The sequence below is a fragment of the Balaenoptera borealis genome (assembly GCF_965194805.1).
Source record: "Balaenoptera borealis genome assembly, chromosome: 8".
Taxonomy (NCBI): Eukaryota; Metazoa; Chordata; class Mammalia; order Artiodactyla; family Balaenopteridae; genus Balaenoptera; species Balaenoptera borealis.
The window spans coordinates 114128146-114144906 of NC_138865.1; the positions used below are offsets into that span (position 1 = coordinate 114128146).

The window sequence follows — 16761 nt, forward strand, 5'->3', positions numbered from 1 at the left end:
TCTTCCCTTTGAGAGCCCCAGCTGGGACCAAGGTGCTCCCCACACCTGGCTGGGGTGAGGGTCTACTGCACCCCAGCATTTCGAAATTCCCACCCCATTCGTGGGGCTTTTGTGGTCCGAACCCCTGTCTCTGTCCTGCCACAGTTGCCAGTGGGGCAGCGAAGGAGCGGCTGGTCCACGCAACCCTGGTGGGTTTGCAGAAATGGCCCCGTCAGTGTCTTCCTCCCTTGGGCCACACGGGCCCTGACGGGCAGCAGGCGCCTCCTTCCGAGGGCCCCGGCACTCAAGTGGGCAGTCCTCACCTTGTACGTCTCCCAGTTTCGGAAGAAGTTGACCGAACCATCCAGGCGCCTCTGGATGACAGTCCAGCCCCCGGGGTCGTGTCTCTGGTCGCACCACACCTGCATGAGGCGGTTGGTGTTCTCTGGCTTCACCAGGTAGATGGAGCTGGTGTCGTGGCCGTCCTCCAGGGCCTGCAGGCAGTCTCTCCAGGGGCCTGGGGACACAGGGGGGCGGCGTCACAGACCTCCCTGCTGCCCGGCCGCCGAGCCACGTCCTCCCCCTCCCCCCACCCCTGGCTGCGACCCGCGCGGCACGGCCTCGGGCAGGATTCCGGCTGGAAGCCACAGACCTGCAGGGTGACGGGCCTGATTTGGGTAGCCCAGGGCTAGGGGTCTGGATGCCTGGGTTCTGGGCACACTTTCACCCCTGACTCCCCCATGGTGTGATTTGGGCGAGCTTCCTTACCTCTCCAAGCCCTCGGTTTCCCCAGTTTGTAGAAGGGAGATCATGTTTACCTCATTGGGGCTGTAAGGATTGCTTGGATCGTTTGTGTGCAGTTCCTGGAGTGATTTTTTCTTTTAAGTTGGTTATATTGGCAAAAAGAGATGTGAGCCTGCTGAGAGACAGCAGCGTCCGTCAGCACCGAGCAGGCTCCGCCCGGTCAGTGAGCCGGGCTCGCTGCCCCTCCCAGCACGGCTGACTCCACGCCCGCCTTCCCAGCGACGGTGCTTGGTGACAGTCGCTGCAGTTTTTGTAAGTGAACTTCAATGGGGTTCACAGGGGCCCAAGCAATGCCCAGAATCTGTAGCCAGAGGTTTCGGGATATTTCTGGGATTCAGATGCTGGCCTCCAAAGACCTTTTGGGGGGGCCAAGTTTCTGTTCAGCTCCATCTAAATTTTCCAAAGGAGGCTCACCGAAGGCCAGGTGCTCAGAGCCCGTGTTTCGAGGTCCATGCGCTTAAAGGATGGTGTCTAGGGCACCTTCCAATCCATGGCTCTCTTTTGAAACTGAGACGAGATGGGTTCTGTGATCTGTGACGTCCCCGAGCTTGGGCAGCCCAGTCAGAAGGGATGGGTGTCGCTACCGTAGGTCTCTCAACACCCCTCCCCCACTTCCCCTGGTGATTTCCTGTGTTTGGACATTGGTCACGTCAGCAAGAGGGTACAAACCCGAGTCACCAAGGGCCAGATAAGCTGGCTTCTTCCTTATTGATCTGAGAAAACTTCCGAAGTTTTTCAAGACCTAGCCATTGAACTGTGTATTTTACAATAAATAAAATCACCACACATAGCTTCAGCTTCTCTTCAGAACAATCCTAAACTGAGAATGGTTAAGACCAAACGTCCTAAGAAAATTCCATCTTATTCTATTAATGTGTATGTTTATTCAACAACTGTTTATTGAGTCCCGGTCCCAGCAGGTCCTGTGCCGGGCAGTGGAAGCCTAGCGCAGGCGGGGGCTGCTCCCATGCCCAGCGAGCGGGGAGCTGACTTCACCAGCTTTCTCTCAGCCTGAGTTCCTGTGGAATCCTGTCCTTCCTGTGTGTGGGGGAGGGCGGAAAGGGCAGGCATCAGGGACGGGTGCATTTAGCTTTTCCTGTGTAGATCAGACTTCTCACGTTCCTCCCTAGCTGGGATTGGGCTGGATTAGTCCACACCTGACGGTTAAACAGGACAAGTTTGGGTTTGGTCTTTGTTGGACACCTCAAGTGGGCTTTTCCTGAGGCCTCACAGATGTGCGTGAGCATCCCCACCTGGAACCTGACGGCAGGGCAGGGGCTGTCCTGCTCACCCCTCTGTCCCCAGCGCTCAACAGCACCGAGAAGAAAGGTGGGCGTGGGTGCTCACCGCTGACAGCTAGCTGGGGCTCCCCCTTCATCCTCCAGCCATTTACCTGCTGGCCAGCCTCCTTCCCCCAAGGAATGGCCAGGGCCCCAAGCACCCGCCCGGTAGCAGATGTGGCACAAGCAGCTGCTTCCTTCTTTGCCTTGTGCCTCTTCCGTCCTGGGAAGGGGAGGCCAGACCTCCAGAAAGAACATTCATGAAGGAGAGAAAGATTTTGGTTGTGTTCAGCCCGTGGCCCCGGGGACCAAAGCAGAGAATGGGAGTCTGTCTCCGGCAGCTGGAGCAGAGCACAGAGCGGGCGTGGGAGGCCTCCCAGCTCGATACCAAGTCAGAAGCACAGGAGAGGCCGTTCGATGCGGAAGCTGGTGACAGAAGGTCCGGCAGAAGCCTGCAGAATAACGCCCAACTGAAAACGAGCAGCCAGGCCTCTTCCTGCAGAGCCGCCGTGGGGCTCCATGGATTCTCAGGCTGAAAGGCCAGCTTTGAAGGCGGCGCTGCATGGGGAGAAGCTTCGAGGACGCCAGGAGGGTAGCCGGTCAGCCTCGCGGCTCCCAGCCTACGCTACCTATGTGGGTTCCCTGAGTGGTTCCAGCTTTACCTTTGACGTTTCTACAAAGGGCTGTTTTTAAAAGGCAAGTGTTTTTAAATGTTTTGGAGCCAACCAATCCCTTTAAGAGTTTGGGGGAAGAAGCTCCAGACCCTCTATCTAGAAAGATGCACAGACACACAATCTTGCTTATAATCAGAAGGTAAATGGACTTCCAAACCCCAGATTATGAAACCCTGGCTCTGAGAGAGGCTTGACTGGAACGGTAGGTACGATAAAATATTTCTACTAGCCAACATGTGCTGGGCGTTTACTACATGCCCCATCCATGCATTTATACCCGAGATCTTCCTGACACACCTGCCAGGTAGCTAGTAGTCTCCCCACCCTACAGATGAGGAAACTGGAGCATGGGGACGTTGGGTGACACTCCCTCCCGGCAGGGGCAGATGCGATATCTGAACCCAGTGGTCGTCCAGAGCCCACACTCAAAAGCCCTCATCCTTTTCCTCAACCGGAGCGGACTCCAGGGTAGGGGGCCCAGGCTGACTTCTCCCTGTGTCCCTACAACTAGTCTTAATCATTGCCGGTCAGCCAGGTTAAGAAAAATAAGAATTTATACTTCTTCTCTGTCAAGGTGTTATGCCTTTTTAAATCTTTGATTTGTTTTTCTTCTATGCTTACCTTTTGGTGTCCTTTGCCCATTTTACAACGATTTCGACTATTTTACAACTATTTTAGTGTTTCTTATGATGGAGAATCTTTCCTTTCCTTTTTTTAAAAGGCAAATCTAGCAGTTCTTTCCTTGAAGGCTTTTTAGGTATGACATGCTTTCTAGAATCATGGAGTAAGTGCAAAATAGTGTAGACGTGTTTAGTATTTTCTGCTGTTACTAAAAAAAATCTCCATACGTCTCCTACATCCTGCACTTCACATGACACTGAGGACTTTCCATCAAGAATGTTTCCAGACAGTTAGCTCTCAGATACCCTTGCAGAGCTCTAGAAGATCTCCGGCATTCAAACATGTTCCCTTTTCTTATTAAAGGCACTAGTGGCAAAGGTCAGAAAATTAAATGATGGATGAAAATTAGTCAGAAAAATACTTGGCGTTGAAAAGTTGGCAGCAGTAAAATGATAAAGCAGCAGAAAACGGCAGCAGTAAGATTATCATGTGGCTCCATTAAAACGGCTGAGGCAAAACTTCCTCCTCTGATGAGAAATCTACACCTGTTACGTATACACAATGTCATTGCTGGGGGTCAGCCGAGGTGTCAGACATTAACTCAGGAATCTGTGCAAGAAGCGTTTGTGTGCTGGGGACAGGACCCCAAACTCGGAGTCAGGAGCCCTTAGCTCAAAGCTCGGTGGCCGCATCTCCTCACAGTGTGACTTTGGGCAGGTCCTTACTGAGCCTCCATCTCTTCTGTAAACAGGGGGAAAGAACCCTACCTGTTCTGAGGGTCTCCCGAACACAGCACCCCTCACGAGGCCGACCAGGGCAGGTGCCAGAGAGGGTGCTTTTTTTCTTTCCTTCGATAGATGAAAGCTGGTAGTTTTGAAGTTGTCCACTCCCCGCCATCCCCTAGCCCCAAACAAGTGACTGTATTTGCTTTCGGATTTCCAAGACTAAGTATAAGATTATTTACCGATGGATGTTTTCCATAAAGGCATACTGTGAAAGTCAGAACTTCAGCGGAGAGGGCCACAAAGACTAATGGGAATGAAGAATGGAAACCTTTTTTTTTTCTGTCAATGAAGCTGCATCTTCAGTGTGCGGTGGGCAGGGCTCTCCTTGGAGCAGCGCGGAGTACCCGGCGGGGTTTCACTTGGCGCTCCTTCTGAAAGGGCAGCCCTGCCCGGAGCAGCAAGCCAACACTAACTCAGCGGCACCAAGGCTGTGAGTGCAGGGAGCGCCCCGACCTCATCTCTGTGAAGAATATATTTACACTGTCGGCGGAGCTGCAGCCAGAGCGTCCCACATGCAGGAAAGCGCAGCTGCCATGGCCGAGCCGAGTCTGTGTGGCTCCCTAGAGGAGCAGCACAGGGCGTGGAAGGCCCACAGGCCCTGCAGGCAGGAGGCCTCGGCGAGAAGGGGCTTGGGCAGCGGGAACACAGAGTTTACAGGTCTTGGGCCCCCAGACCCCGATGTCTGGTGAGCATTGGAGGCGATCGGGTTTGGGGGGCCTAAGTCCCCTCCCTGCTCCCTTCCTCCTCACTGGGGTTCCTGACAGAGGGGTCAGGCACACAGGGCTCCTCGCCTCCCGGGAAGCCAGGAGCCACTCACTGCTGGCTGCTCCGGGGCTCAATACCCCCAGTGTAGGGCCTTCTGGTAAAGCCGAGTTGGAGCCCGCAGCCAGCCCAGACCTACGGGTAACTTCCTAGTTCCAGTGTCCTCCCTGTGGGTCTGAGGCAGACCGCCTTCAGCCTGACTCGCCCACCCAGACCCCAGTGGAGAAATGGGCTCACCAACTGCATCAATTTTCAATGCAGTCACCCCTCCACTAGGGAAGTGCGGCCCCATGGATATCTGACCAGGCCGATTGGCCGAGGCCAGGAGCTGAGAAGTGGGTAGAAATCGGGCCTGTGTGGGCCAGAGCGATGCCTCTTCTCCCTGCTGCGCCTGAGCCATGGGGAGAGGGGCAGCGTCCTTCCCGGCCGTCAGCTGGGCTGGACCACGCAGCCAGCCAGCAGCCTGACAGGCCTCTCTACCCGCTAAGCCCAAGTCTCCAGTCTTGACCACCTGAGGCCACACAGAGGACCCTGTGGCCTGCAGGAGAGGTTCTGGGGTGTTTTAGTCCATATGTGGGCACTGCAGAGAGGCTTCTGTGATGTCACCAGGAAGCACTGCTCTTATGTGAGAACCGTGTGCTGTTTCCTATTATTCTCATGGATGGTCTGCCTCCAACAAGTCTTTTGGCCACTCCCTGAACCAGTTTTCTAACAGGAGAAATGACTAGTTGTGTTGAAATTGGATTTTCTGACCCAAATGAATAATCTGAGCACCAGGGCACATGTCCACTGCTTAGGTGTGAGTCCTGCTTAGGCGTGAGTCCCACCCCGGCCAGCATGAGGACCTGCCAGGTGTCCCGGGTGAGGCAGGAGAGCCGAAACCCAGTGCGGGGGGCGAGGAACAATCACGTGCGCTGCTCGAGTCTCATGTATCCAGACGGATGGGGAAATCATATTTTGGTTGTGAACATGTATATTCTATGTCACTCACCACTTTTCAGTGAACCAGAGCACAAAACAGTAACCTAACACAGGAACAGACGGTACATTCCCAAAGCCATCTCAGTCAAGTTCCTGCAGCGCCCCAGAGGTGACATTCTAAGTACCGTTTCTGGTCCTTCTGGGGAAAGAGTCCAGACGCTCGTGCCTGCTGTTCAGGCCCTTTAAGTCCTCGGACAACGAGCACACTGCCTGGGGCTGACAAGCTTTTCAGGAGTTTATGAAAAGTATTTGAGGCCTAAAAAAATTTGTTAGCTATAAAATATGAAAAGAAAACTGCAAAGTCAAAATTTTTAAGTATATAATTAAATTTCTACAAAGTGTAACATTTTGTCGAATTCATTAATTGTTAAATTTAGTCTTCATAAAAAACGTTATTACTTTTGAAAACAATTTGTAGGTTACATTTTTCTCACTTCACAAGAATTCCTGAACATGCCTGATGTTTGCCGAGAAACCAGAGCCAACCATAAATTAATTGTGCTGCACTTGGCCAATTAATTTCAAACACAAAATTATTAAAAATCCTTTCAAAAATTTTACAGTAAAAGTTATATTAGATGTGCGAGGTGGGTGTATTTCAACGCACTTGGTACATTCTGAGGCATCCCCAAATAAGAGCCCCTTGGGCCCATGAAGAGCTTGAAGGGATCCTGTTTCTGCCTGTTTGACCTCAGGATACACAGATATTACAGTATCGCTTCCCAGAGAACACTTTCAAAAGCACTGTGCCCACTCCTAGGTTTCCACCAGTACCCTTGGGCAGGGGGAGAGACAGAGACTTCAAAGCGATTTTAAAAAGAAAAGAGGTCAGACTGGGAGGGGCTCTGGGGGGGCTCCCTGGGTGCAGAGGTGAGCAGTTCCCTAGGGCTCCCCGGACTGGTGGGGTGAAGCCCTGGGCTCCCCGGTCGCAGTGATGGGACTGAGTGGTGCTGTTCTGCGGGCACATCGTGGAGGAGATCATCAGACCCATGACTGCGCCCCACAGATCGCGGACGGGGGGTCGTTCCTGTGGTTGGCCAACCTGTTCACCCTTCCCAAGAAAGGGAATCAGCTTATGGGCTTGTTCTGAGAGAACCTGTGTTGGCTTTCATTGATCACCTCTTACTTTTCCAAATGCTCACACATCCCTCTTCATAATCTTTTCTATAATTTCACTGGGGTTTGACCACATGCCAACTGGTATGCAATTTCTAGTATGTCATCCTTTTTCTCTTTCTGAACATAGGACATTTGCCCAGCACCAGGCCTGATCTTCATGATTTCTTGATGATAGTGGCAGTGGTTGTGAGAGCACATCTGTCTGCCCTCAGCCCTCCTCGTCCCCTCCTCCAGGAAGCCTGCCCCAACCCCAGAAGAGCTACTCGATCCTTCTCGGGGTTCCCACATGCCTTACATATCTATCTTCACTGGAATATAGTAAGAGTGATGAATGCCTCGGATCTAGAGCCTTTCACATGCCAGGTGCTTTACACAATTTTATTTCAGCCTCACAAGCCCCTGCTCAGAGTGCTCACACGACTGGGAAGCAGAGGACGTGGGGTTAGAACTCGGCTCTGCCTCCCACGCCCTGGTTCTTTCCACTGTACTGTGCTGTGGCTGTCACACATATTGGGATTGTGGGGGTCTGTCTCCCCACCAGACCGTGGGCTTCTCTGGGGCAGAAGCCTTCTCGGGGCAGTGACCATGTGTTGACCCTCCCAGTCTAGTGCCGAGAGTCACCTGGCACCTCCCGTGCCTTCCTCCATCTCCCGTCTTCTCACCACCATGAGCTGCGTTCCCTTTGTCATCTTCATTCTGTTCTTTCCAGTTTGAGAATCAATAATAATAAATCCATCTGGAAACAGGGATCCCCACAACAAAGGATAATTAGCATCCAGACCAAACCTTGAGAAAGGAAACCTGTTATCTGGGGAAGCCTGGACAGTCTGTAGTAGAAAGACTGCACGTTATGCCCGGGGTAGGCCCAGATGATTGGATTTTCTGTTCTTTTCGATGGCACTCTAACACACCACCTAAGATATCTTAATTTCAACATTTGGAAATTTTTAAAAAACTGTTATATTTGTCACTTAAGCTTAAAACTTTCCTAGTGAAATTTCTCTCTGCATGTATAGTAATTTTAACTTAAATTATTCAAAAAATCCATTAAGGGAAAATCACTTATTCATTTGAAGAAATGACATAAAAGCACTCCAGGCCCTGCAGCTCCACTGGCTCACCTCGAGATGCAGGGCCAGGATCCAACATGCTCTTCATCCAGAGTCATCTCAGGGGCAGCTGAAGTGCTGCAGAGCTGGAAGGGGCTGTCTCAGTGTTCCCGGGGCAGTCTCTCTGGCCTCCCTCCCTCCTTGCTGCTGACTGAGATCACTGAGAAGTGGGCTGTGTTACTTTTACAATAGTACATGACGCACTGCGCTCGACAAACCGGGCCAACCTTGTCTTAGACACTGTAGTATGATGCTCACTTCATGCTGCTTTCTTTATCATTTTTTCTGGGGGAGTATCTCAGGGTTATGATACAGTTCACAGCATCAGTTCACCACAGCAGTCCATTTGTGTGACTAGTGAGCTGGCCACAGAGGCCTGAGCTCCAGGATTTTCTAGATTACGTTCATTTTGCCCAATGCCAAACTGTTGGGATTTCCAGGCCGCAGGATGCCAGCTCACCACTTGTAACAATAACAAGCTGGTGGTTTATCTCCCGGGGCTGTAAATAGCCTGAGCGTTTAGCCGAATGTCCTCCCTGCAAAGTGCCTGAGTAATAGAGGGAGAGCTTGCCATCACACTCCGCTCCAAAGTACCCCAGGAGGAGAGAAGAGAAAGCAAAGCTAGGAGGAAGATGACCCAACTCGAGCTCAAGTGGCTTTTGTTTATGAAGAAGCTAGCAAAGAATGCTCTTTGAAATATCACTTGATTATGTAGTTTGTAATGAATTTGGGAGTCTTATTTTGTTCAACAATAACATTCTAGAAACATGACAGCATAGCACAGTGAAAACAGCACAGGCTCTGGAGGCAAGAGAGCCAGATTTGGTTTTCCCCGCAGGCCCTGTGACCGTAAAGGCCGAGTGCTTGGTGGCTGTAGTCACCCTCACTGTCCTCACAATGCCCTTCTCCAACCCTCCGCCGGGCCTCAGGCGCATGTGGGACCAGCAGCGCTCACCTGGACAGACCATCGCTTGACCTCCAGAAGGGATGGAAGCCACGCATGATCTATCTCGTTCTCTATTTTAGACCACAGTCTAATGTACATATTCCCTACCTCATAATGGGAAATAAAATATAAGGGGAGAAATCCATCTAGGAAAACAATCTGCTTCAAGTTGCCTGTGCCTCCCTGGCCGTGGACCATTTGCTGTGAGGGATGGGTGGTTTCTGTGTGTTATCTGTGAAGCAGCGTGGTTGACACCTAACGTGGCCCCAAGAGCAGATCATAGCTACTGATTTTTATATACTTAGTGTTAACATATTTAAAGAAATCAGGACTTCAGACTTAGCTATACATTGAAATGCTGAGTAGAAGTAATTCCAGACAATTTGTCCAGATTTGATACAAATGAAATATCAGATTTATCGGGAGCTTCAGTTGGGTCCATTTACTGGAAGTCAGGTGCATGTTACGTTTTCTGTGGGAGAGCTCTGTTGTTTTAGAAACTCTGTAGTATGAGGCTAACTTAATTCTATTTTCTTTATCTTATTTTCACAGTACTGATATCTTTGTTATCAGAACCGTAAGAGTTCTAATAACAAACTAACAAATCTACCAGATCTCTTACAAGGAGCTGCCTGGAACCTGGTACATGAAATAGTGATGGAGAGTCGGGTCCCAGGCAGCTGGCACCTGGGGTCAAGTCAAGCATTTATAGAGTGATTTTCACACCAGTTGCCCCCTAGCCTTTCCATGGGAATGTGTAGTATCCCAGAGTGGCTAAGACACCCTTGGGTTTGAGCCTTGGCTGAGCCACTTACTTGCTCTGTAATCTTGGCTAAGTTACTTAACCTCTCTGAACCTTAATATCCTGGAAGTTACAAGTCCAGGGACCAGTGTTGGCTCTGTCACGGACAGACTCTGGGACAAGAAGGCTATGCCAGGGGATCCGAGAGGCCTCTAACAAGCTGTAATATTTTATGATTTTATGGTCCCCTCTTTATCCACTGAGAAAACAAACTGAGCTGATTATGTTTTTCTCAGGAGAGAAAACAGCTAGAAATGTCTACTCCTTTTGGTTTTTATAGACTCATTTCAGACAAGGCCTCACTGTGGCAGCTGGTGGTCACACTGCCTTTCCTTCTCTGGTCAGTCCCTAGGATGGCGCCGTGGCAGGAGGGCTGGCATGTGCATGGCGGTGCCTGGGCTGCGCTGAGGAGTAGTGTCCTGGGCCTCCCAGAGCCACCTTGAGAGCAGGCTCTAGCCGAGGCTCCATGCTGTCCTCTCCTTGGCCTCTTAGAAAGTGACCCCTGCAGCCTTCCTCTTTAGCAGACCTGATTGACGTGCGTGCACAGGGCACACACGTGGAGGAGGAGGTCGGGGACATGTAAGCGTGAGGAAGAGTGGAGAGGAGGAGGGAGGGCGGCGGCCACGGGACCCCCCCCAGAGGAGAGGGCCACAGGCAGGGCCATTTGGCCCAGGCCTTATCACAGGCATCACCCTAATGGAAATGCCCTTAGGTCTGGCCAGACCTGAGAGAGACGGGACAAAACCCAAGCGAGACGCCAGGGAAGCCAGGAGCTGCCTGGGCCTCCGTCACTCAGGCTCTCAGAGGCCTGGGGCCAGCCTGTTACTGTCTGGCTGGGAACAAGCTGGTGAGCGCAGCTTCAGATAAGTGGCCATGGCTCCCTCAGTCCCCTGGGGAAGGGCGTGCTGCGGGCTGAGCGGCCCGGATAATGAGGAAAAGAGTAGGTGGCTCTGAGGTTGTGGAATGAAAGATTTAGGAGCTGCCAAGGCTTGAGTGCAGAGGTGTTTAATTGCAGAAGTGTCTCTGGCTGAGTGATGTCCCCAGAACAAAGAATCTGTTGGGCCCGAGCACAGAGGAAGGTTTTGTCTTCCAAGACCAGCACCTGCCCCCTAAGTTCTCAGAACAGCCCTGATAAGAGCTCTCTACCGACTGGCTGAGAGAGACCATCTGCCTTTTCCTCCTGGCCTGGTCCAGCACCAGGAAAGGGCAGGGCCTCCCAGCCTCTCTCCAGGCTCTGCCCGCCCCTTCAGCTTCTGCGGCCAGGTGCTCAGTCTCGGCAGGGAATGCCTCATGTGGGAGTGCAGTGGTCAGATGAGTCACAAGGAATCAGTTACTGACGATTAGTACCAACATTTGGGAAGGCTTTGCTTAAAAAAAAAAAAAAAGGTAAATTATAGTGCATTCAGATTACCTCCGTAATAAAATCACTGCCATTCCCTCCATGCAGGTGTGCTTCCTTAAGTGGGAGAGAAAGGGGTTGGTTGCACGCAGGAGCCTTGGAATGCACACAGTCCAGGCTGAATTATGCACGTGAAGAAGCAGGAGAGCCAAACTACTTGAGGTGCCAGGATTAGGGCCACGCCCCTGGGTCTTTGCACGGACTCATCTCCACTGGGGACCCACTAGTAACTCAATTGCCCAACTCCCAAGTCCACCTGGTAAACTCTTACAAATCCTTCACTCTTACGTCCCCACCTCCGTCCAACTTGTCCCTTCTACTGCAGGCAGACTCAGTCATGCCACCTTAGTAGCTGTAGTGCCTGTAGGCGGGCACTTAGCACCCTGTGGTGTTACCACAGTGACTGCACAGCCCATGATTTTCACTGCATTCCTGATTTCAGGTACTTTGTTATGTTGGTCCCGGAAATTCTCACACCATTCTGGAAATTTTGGCTTTGACAGGTGCTCTCTCTCAGAGAAATCCTTTGTCAGATGTGCTGATTTTAGGGTCTAGAACTGGTGGGCACTGGATAGGTCCCAATGCATTCATGTATCTGCCGTCTCCCCCAGACTAAGTTCCTGGAGGTTAGGACTGTCGTTTTCACAAGCCCCCAAGTCCAACACTGTGATTGGCAAAGAGTAGGGGCTCAGCTATTGTTGGCTGCCCCACATGATGTATATCACATGCCTGATTGCATTGAGTTTCCACAGCAACCCTGTGATGGTATGACTCTTCTCCCCATTTTATAGAGGAGAAAATTAAGGCTCAGAAGAGCTAAATAACTTTCTTATGAGTGAACAGCTAATAAGAGGTAGAGCCTGGGTGCAAACTTAGGTCTTTATTCCTACACTATGTATCCACCAGCTTAGTTCAAGCTCAGGAATGTCCTGGAATTGTTGAGTCAGAAACCAGAGTTGCTTAAGCGAGAGGAGATCTGTTGCCTAACTATTGAGGTCAGCTTGCCTCATGTCAGAATTATATCATTCAGCTGAGCCTTCATTTGGTGCCATGAGCACATTTTTCCCTCTGGGTGTTCTATCAGGATGTATTAGCACCCTCTGCCCTCTCTTTTGGAACTCCCAGTTTAAAATAGACACGTGTACAGATGAACCAGTCATCAGCTGTAGAATGCCAGAGCTAAAAATGGTCTGTTTTTTAAATTTCAATCTCCTGTTTCAAGATGAAGAGACCAAGACCAAAGGAAACTCATAGCTACCATGTATTAAAACTTACCATGGGCCCAGAACTGTGCTAACCACATGTTGTGCAGTATTTCATTGAATCCTCAGGTAGGCACTATTTTAATCCATCCTCTATTGATAGGTGGGGAAACTGAGGCTCTGAGGGGCAAAGTGACTTGCCTAATGTCCCAGAGCTAATCAGTGGGGGAATCAGAATTTGAACCCAGGTCAGTCTGCTCCAGAGCACAAGTCCTCAACCTGCACACCCAGTAGAGGGCTTGGCTGCGAGGAAAGATGCTCTGCCTTGCACCTGGCTACCCCCACAGACCTGCAGACTGCGCCGCCCTTGTCTTTTGCGTGGGCCACCCTCGTGCACTCAGGTTCAGCCTTCTCTGGAATTAGCAAGAAACTGCTCTTCCCAGTACTGGTGGTTATTTTCAGAAGTGTGAAATAAATGTAAAGCAGGATACTTTCAGTAAAAATATCTCCCTGCTTATATAACGAAGTGGTACAAATATCACTGACTTGAAGCAGATACGTGGTTACTTTTTTGCAAAGGCGAACGTAGTCCTCATTACGACAGCCCATTTGTAAGGCACACAAGGTCCTGGATGAATGAGAGACTGAGCTTCAGGAGGCTGGGCTCATGCTCCCCCTAGAGTGAGGATTCCCAGAGTCCTCGAGCACAGAGGAGTCAGCCCCAGCTTTAAAGTGAAAAGGCCTGAATTCAGACCCAGCCTGAGGATCCTAAGCCTGTGAGCAAGTCACTCATCCTCTCAGTTAACCTTCCATAAGGAGCTGCGGGGGTTAATGATGTGATATACATGAAAGCGCCCGGCGCCAGTATCTGGGTCAAGCTTCAAAACCTACCAGCAGCCCCGTTCCTCCCCCATGATGATATTTTGAGAATTACCATATTTATTTAAGATGAAACATGTATTTAAGAGTGTATAGAATCATCACTGAAAATTCTAGACGCAGCAGACGCTAGGAAATGTGTGGGCTTTAGAAAGTACTCCTTCCTCCCCCGCAGCCCCTCCCTACAATGTGTTCATCATACTTCTGCTGTGATAACACTTTCTTTTCCTCTGGTCTGTTGTTTCTTCCGTGAGCATTTACCAAATGCCAGTTCTGTGCCAGGCACAGTGCGAGAGCTTGCAGGAGAGACATCCTACCTGCCAACACAGAGCACCTCTCGCAGAGCCCAGAAGACTCAGGCCTGGGTTTTTTTCCTATCAGAAGCCAGAAAACACTTGTTGTCTTCTGAGATTCCCCTGTTTTCCTGGTTCTACCTTGGAGCATCCATCTGAGGAATGTGGTCCCCCTGTCACCCCACCGGCTCCTGCGGCTTGGCCCAAGGGACCGCTGGGGGATTGCGCAAGCCTTTGGCCCGGCTTCAACTTGCCGCGGCTCTTCCCCCGCTTGTGGTCACAGCCAAGGGAAGCCTGGCGCCCGGCTCTGAGGCCCAGATGTTGCAGGTTCCCGGAAGGACTTACCCGACGGCTTGTCTGTGGAGGATGGGAGGCTGGTGAGGGTGGGCATGGTGGGCAGAGGGGGCGGCAGCACCTTCAGGTTCTGGTCGCTCTGGATCTCGTTGGTGGAGATCTGGTTGATGATGCGGTTGTAGGGGGGCGGCTGGTAGAGGCGGGGCGGGGCGGCGGCGGGGGGCGGCTGGGGCGCGGGCCGGGCGGCGGGCACCCGCTGGCAGTGCTCCTCCAGCTGCGCGATGATCTCTGACTGGTTGTGGGCCAGCGTGGCCAGGTGCTGGTACTTGTGCTCCAGGTCCTTGTACTTGCTGGCCAGCTGCAGCATGTCAGCCGTCTGGTTGAGGATCCTGTTCTCCAGCTGGGAGAGCTCGAGCGCATTGTCCCGCTTGCGGATGATCTCGTGCAGGAGCTGCATGTAGAGCTGCGTGACCCGCGAGTTCATGTTGCGGCTTTCCTTGCGCAGCAGCTTCACCTCGCTCACGATGCCGCCGTCCACCTCCACCAGCTGCTGCAGCGTCTCGATCTGCCGCTTCTGCTTGAGCAGCTCGTTGTTGAGCAGCTCCAGCTCCTGCTTGTGCACCCGGTTCTCCAGGAGCACCTCGGGCTCCTTGGAGTTGACGCAGATGGCTCCCGTGACCCGCTGCTGGGGGACGATGAAGGTGTAGGTGCACTTGTCCGAGGACTCGCCGGCCCGCTTGTACCTGTTCAGGTAGATGAACTCGCTGGGCGAGCCCTCCTCTGTGCCCTCAAAGCCCTCCTTCTGGCCCACAGCCGCTCCCAGGGCGGCCAGCAGTCCCAGCCACCAGCACGTCACGCACAGCGGCCTCATGGTCCTTGCAAAGTGGGGGTTCTTCTTTGAGAGCAGAGACTATGAAACCCTGAAAGTAAACAGAAGGGGAGACTCAGTAAGGGTCCTGTCACTGCCAGCGGCCTGTGCCATAAATGAGCTCAGCCTTCTTATCAGGCAGATGTTTCCAAAAACGCAGCTTCAGGAGGCAGCCCTTCCGGGAGCCGCAGAAGGAGACAGGCAGGCCCGGCAGGGGTAGGAAGGAAACAGGATGGGACCGGGCATCTGAAGGCAGCAGGCCGAGGCCCCGCCACTCCTGGAGCCTGAGAACCACACGAGGGCAGCTTGAAGCTGGGAGGGGAGGCAGAGGAAGGGTTGTCCCATCTCCCTCCTCCTCTGCCTCACACTCCTCAGACCATTTAGTCTCCCCCTGGACGTGCCCTTTGTAACACCCATCACAGTTGAGATGAATCTGAATTCTGTGTGATCTCTTCATGGATCTACGCTCCATAAAGGCCGGCGCTGTGTCTGTTTCCATCCTGTATCCCCAGGATGCTGCACTAAGCAAGCTTTCTGCCATATTTGTTAAATGAATGATTTGCTAGACATAGTATGGATGTGTTCAGTTTGTAATGGACAGTGTCAATGGAATGATGTGTCTAGTCATGTGGCTTTGGTCTGTGTGTTAGCCAAGCTACAGAGCCCAAACAGGAGCAAACAACTCTTCTAAATCCAGATATTTCCAGCAGCCAGTAACTGCACGGCCCCCATCCCTGCAACGCGATTAAGCCAGGTGGGAGCAGAAAACAGACATGTGTCTCCGGATTTGTTTCAGTTCTATTCTTAGACCACTTGTTCCTTCCCCAGATATCCATTGAACATCTGTGGTATGCCAGACGGTGTGCTGGCTGCTGGAGATGCAGCTGCAAACAGGACAGAGCCAGCGCCTGCCCTCACGGGGCTTACCCATCATTACACAGCCCCTAAGTGCCGTGAGGCAGAAGTATGCAGTGGAAGGGTAGAACAGGGACCTGACCTGACCAGAGGGGTCAGGAAAGCTTCTCTGAGAAAGTGACCTTTATGCTGACCCTGGAGTGTTGAGTAGGAGTGAGCCAGGCCAAGAGGGAGGGGACAGGCGTGCATAGATCGCTCCTCTCGCCTACTCAAGGACGTGGCTCCAGCAGCTCTCCCCCAGCTCTCCGGCATGATCACATTTTTTCTACAGTCATTGCTGTTATTTCTTTCAACTTAAAGAAAATCCTCTCTTGACCTCACATCCCTTCTCCAGCTACTGTTCCATTTCTGTGCTCCCCTTTTTAGCAAAACCCTCTGAAGAGTTGCCCACACCCACTGTTTCCAGAAAGTCCCTCTCCTCCTATTCTCTCTTGAGCCCGTTCCCATCAGGCCTGGCCCCGTCCCCTCCGTTCCAAGTGTCCTAGACAGGATCGCCAGGGGCCTCACTTGCCAGACCAAATGGCCAGTTCCTGGTCCTCACTTATACTTTGCCTCTCAGCACCGAGGGACATGGCAGATCACTCCCTCCTTGGACTTCCTTCCCCAAACACCACCCTTTCTTCCTGTCTCACTGGCTACTCCTCAGTCTCCTTTGCTGGTTCATCCCCAGCCCTGTCCTGGGCGGGGGCGGGGTGGGGCGGTCAGAGCTCAGTCCTCAGACGTCTTCTGTACCTTGGTGATCTCATCCAGTCTAGCCTGGGCCTCACCCTGAGTCCAGACTCATATATCCAACTGCCTCTTCGACATTTCTGCTCAACTACTACTGCTGCTACAGCTACTGTGCATCTCAACCGTAACTCATCCAGAAATGAACTCCTGGGGTTCCCCACATCACCATCCCGGTCTGTTCATCCCAGTTTTTCCTGCGTTAGCAAATGGCAACTCTGTTCTTCTGATTGCTCAGGCCAACAAACTTGAAGTCATCCTTGACTCCTTTCTTCCCATCATACCCCACATCTAATTCACCGCCAAATTATAATAGCAATATC

At 52.0% G+C, this 16761-nt stretch overlaps 2 protein-coding genes across 32 annotated transcripts in view; one reads left to right on the forward strand and one right to left on the reverse strand.

Annotated features, from left to right (window-relative positions):
- RALGPS1 (Ral GEF with PH domain and SH3 binding motif 1) overlaps positions 1–16761 on the forward strand; it is a 285958-nt gene that overhangs the window by 158064 nt on the left and 111133 nt on the right. The gene's annotated exons all lie outside the window — the stretch shown is intronic.
- ANGPTL2 (angiopoietin like 2) overlaps positions 1–16761 on the reverse strand; it is a 33992-nt gene that overhangs the window by 5810 nt on the left and 11421 nt on the right. Inside the window, exons 2-3 of the mRNA XM_082402371.1 lie at positions 13981–14849; positions 303–496 (exon numbers count right to left, since the gene is read on the reverse strand). Coding sequence (XP_082258497.1) covers positions 303–496; positions 13981–14800 — 1014 coding nt within the window. The 5' untranslated portion in view covers positions 14801–14849. The remainder of the gene's footprint in view (positions 1–302; positions 497–13980; positions 14850–16761) is intronic.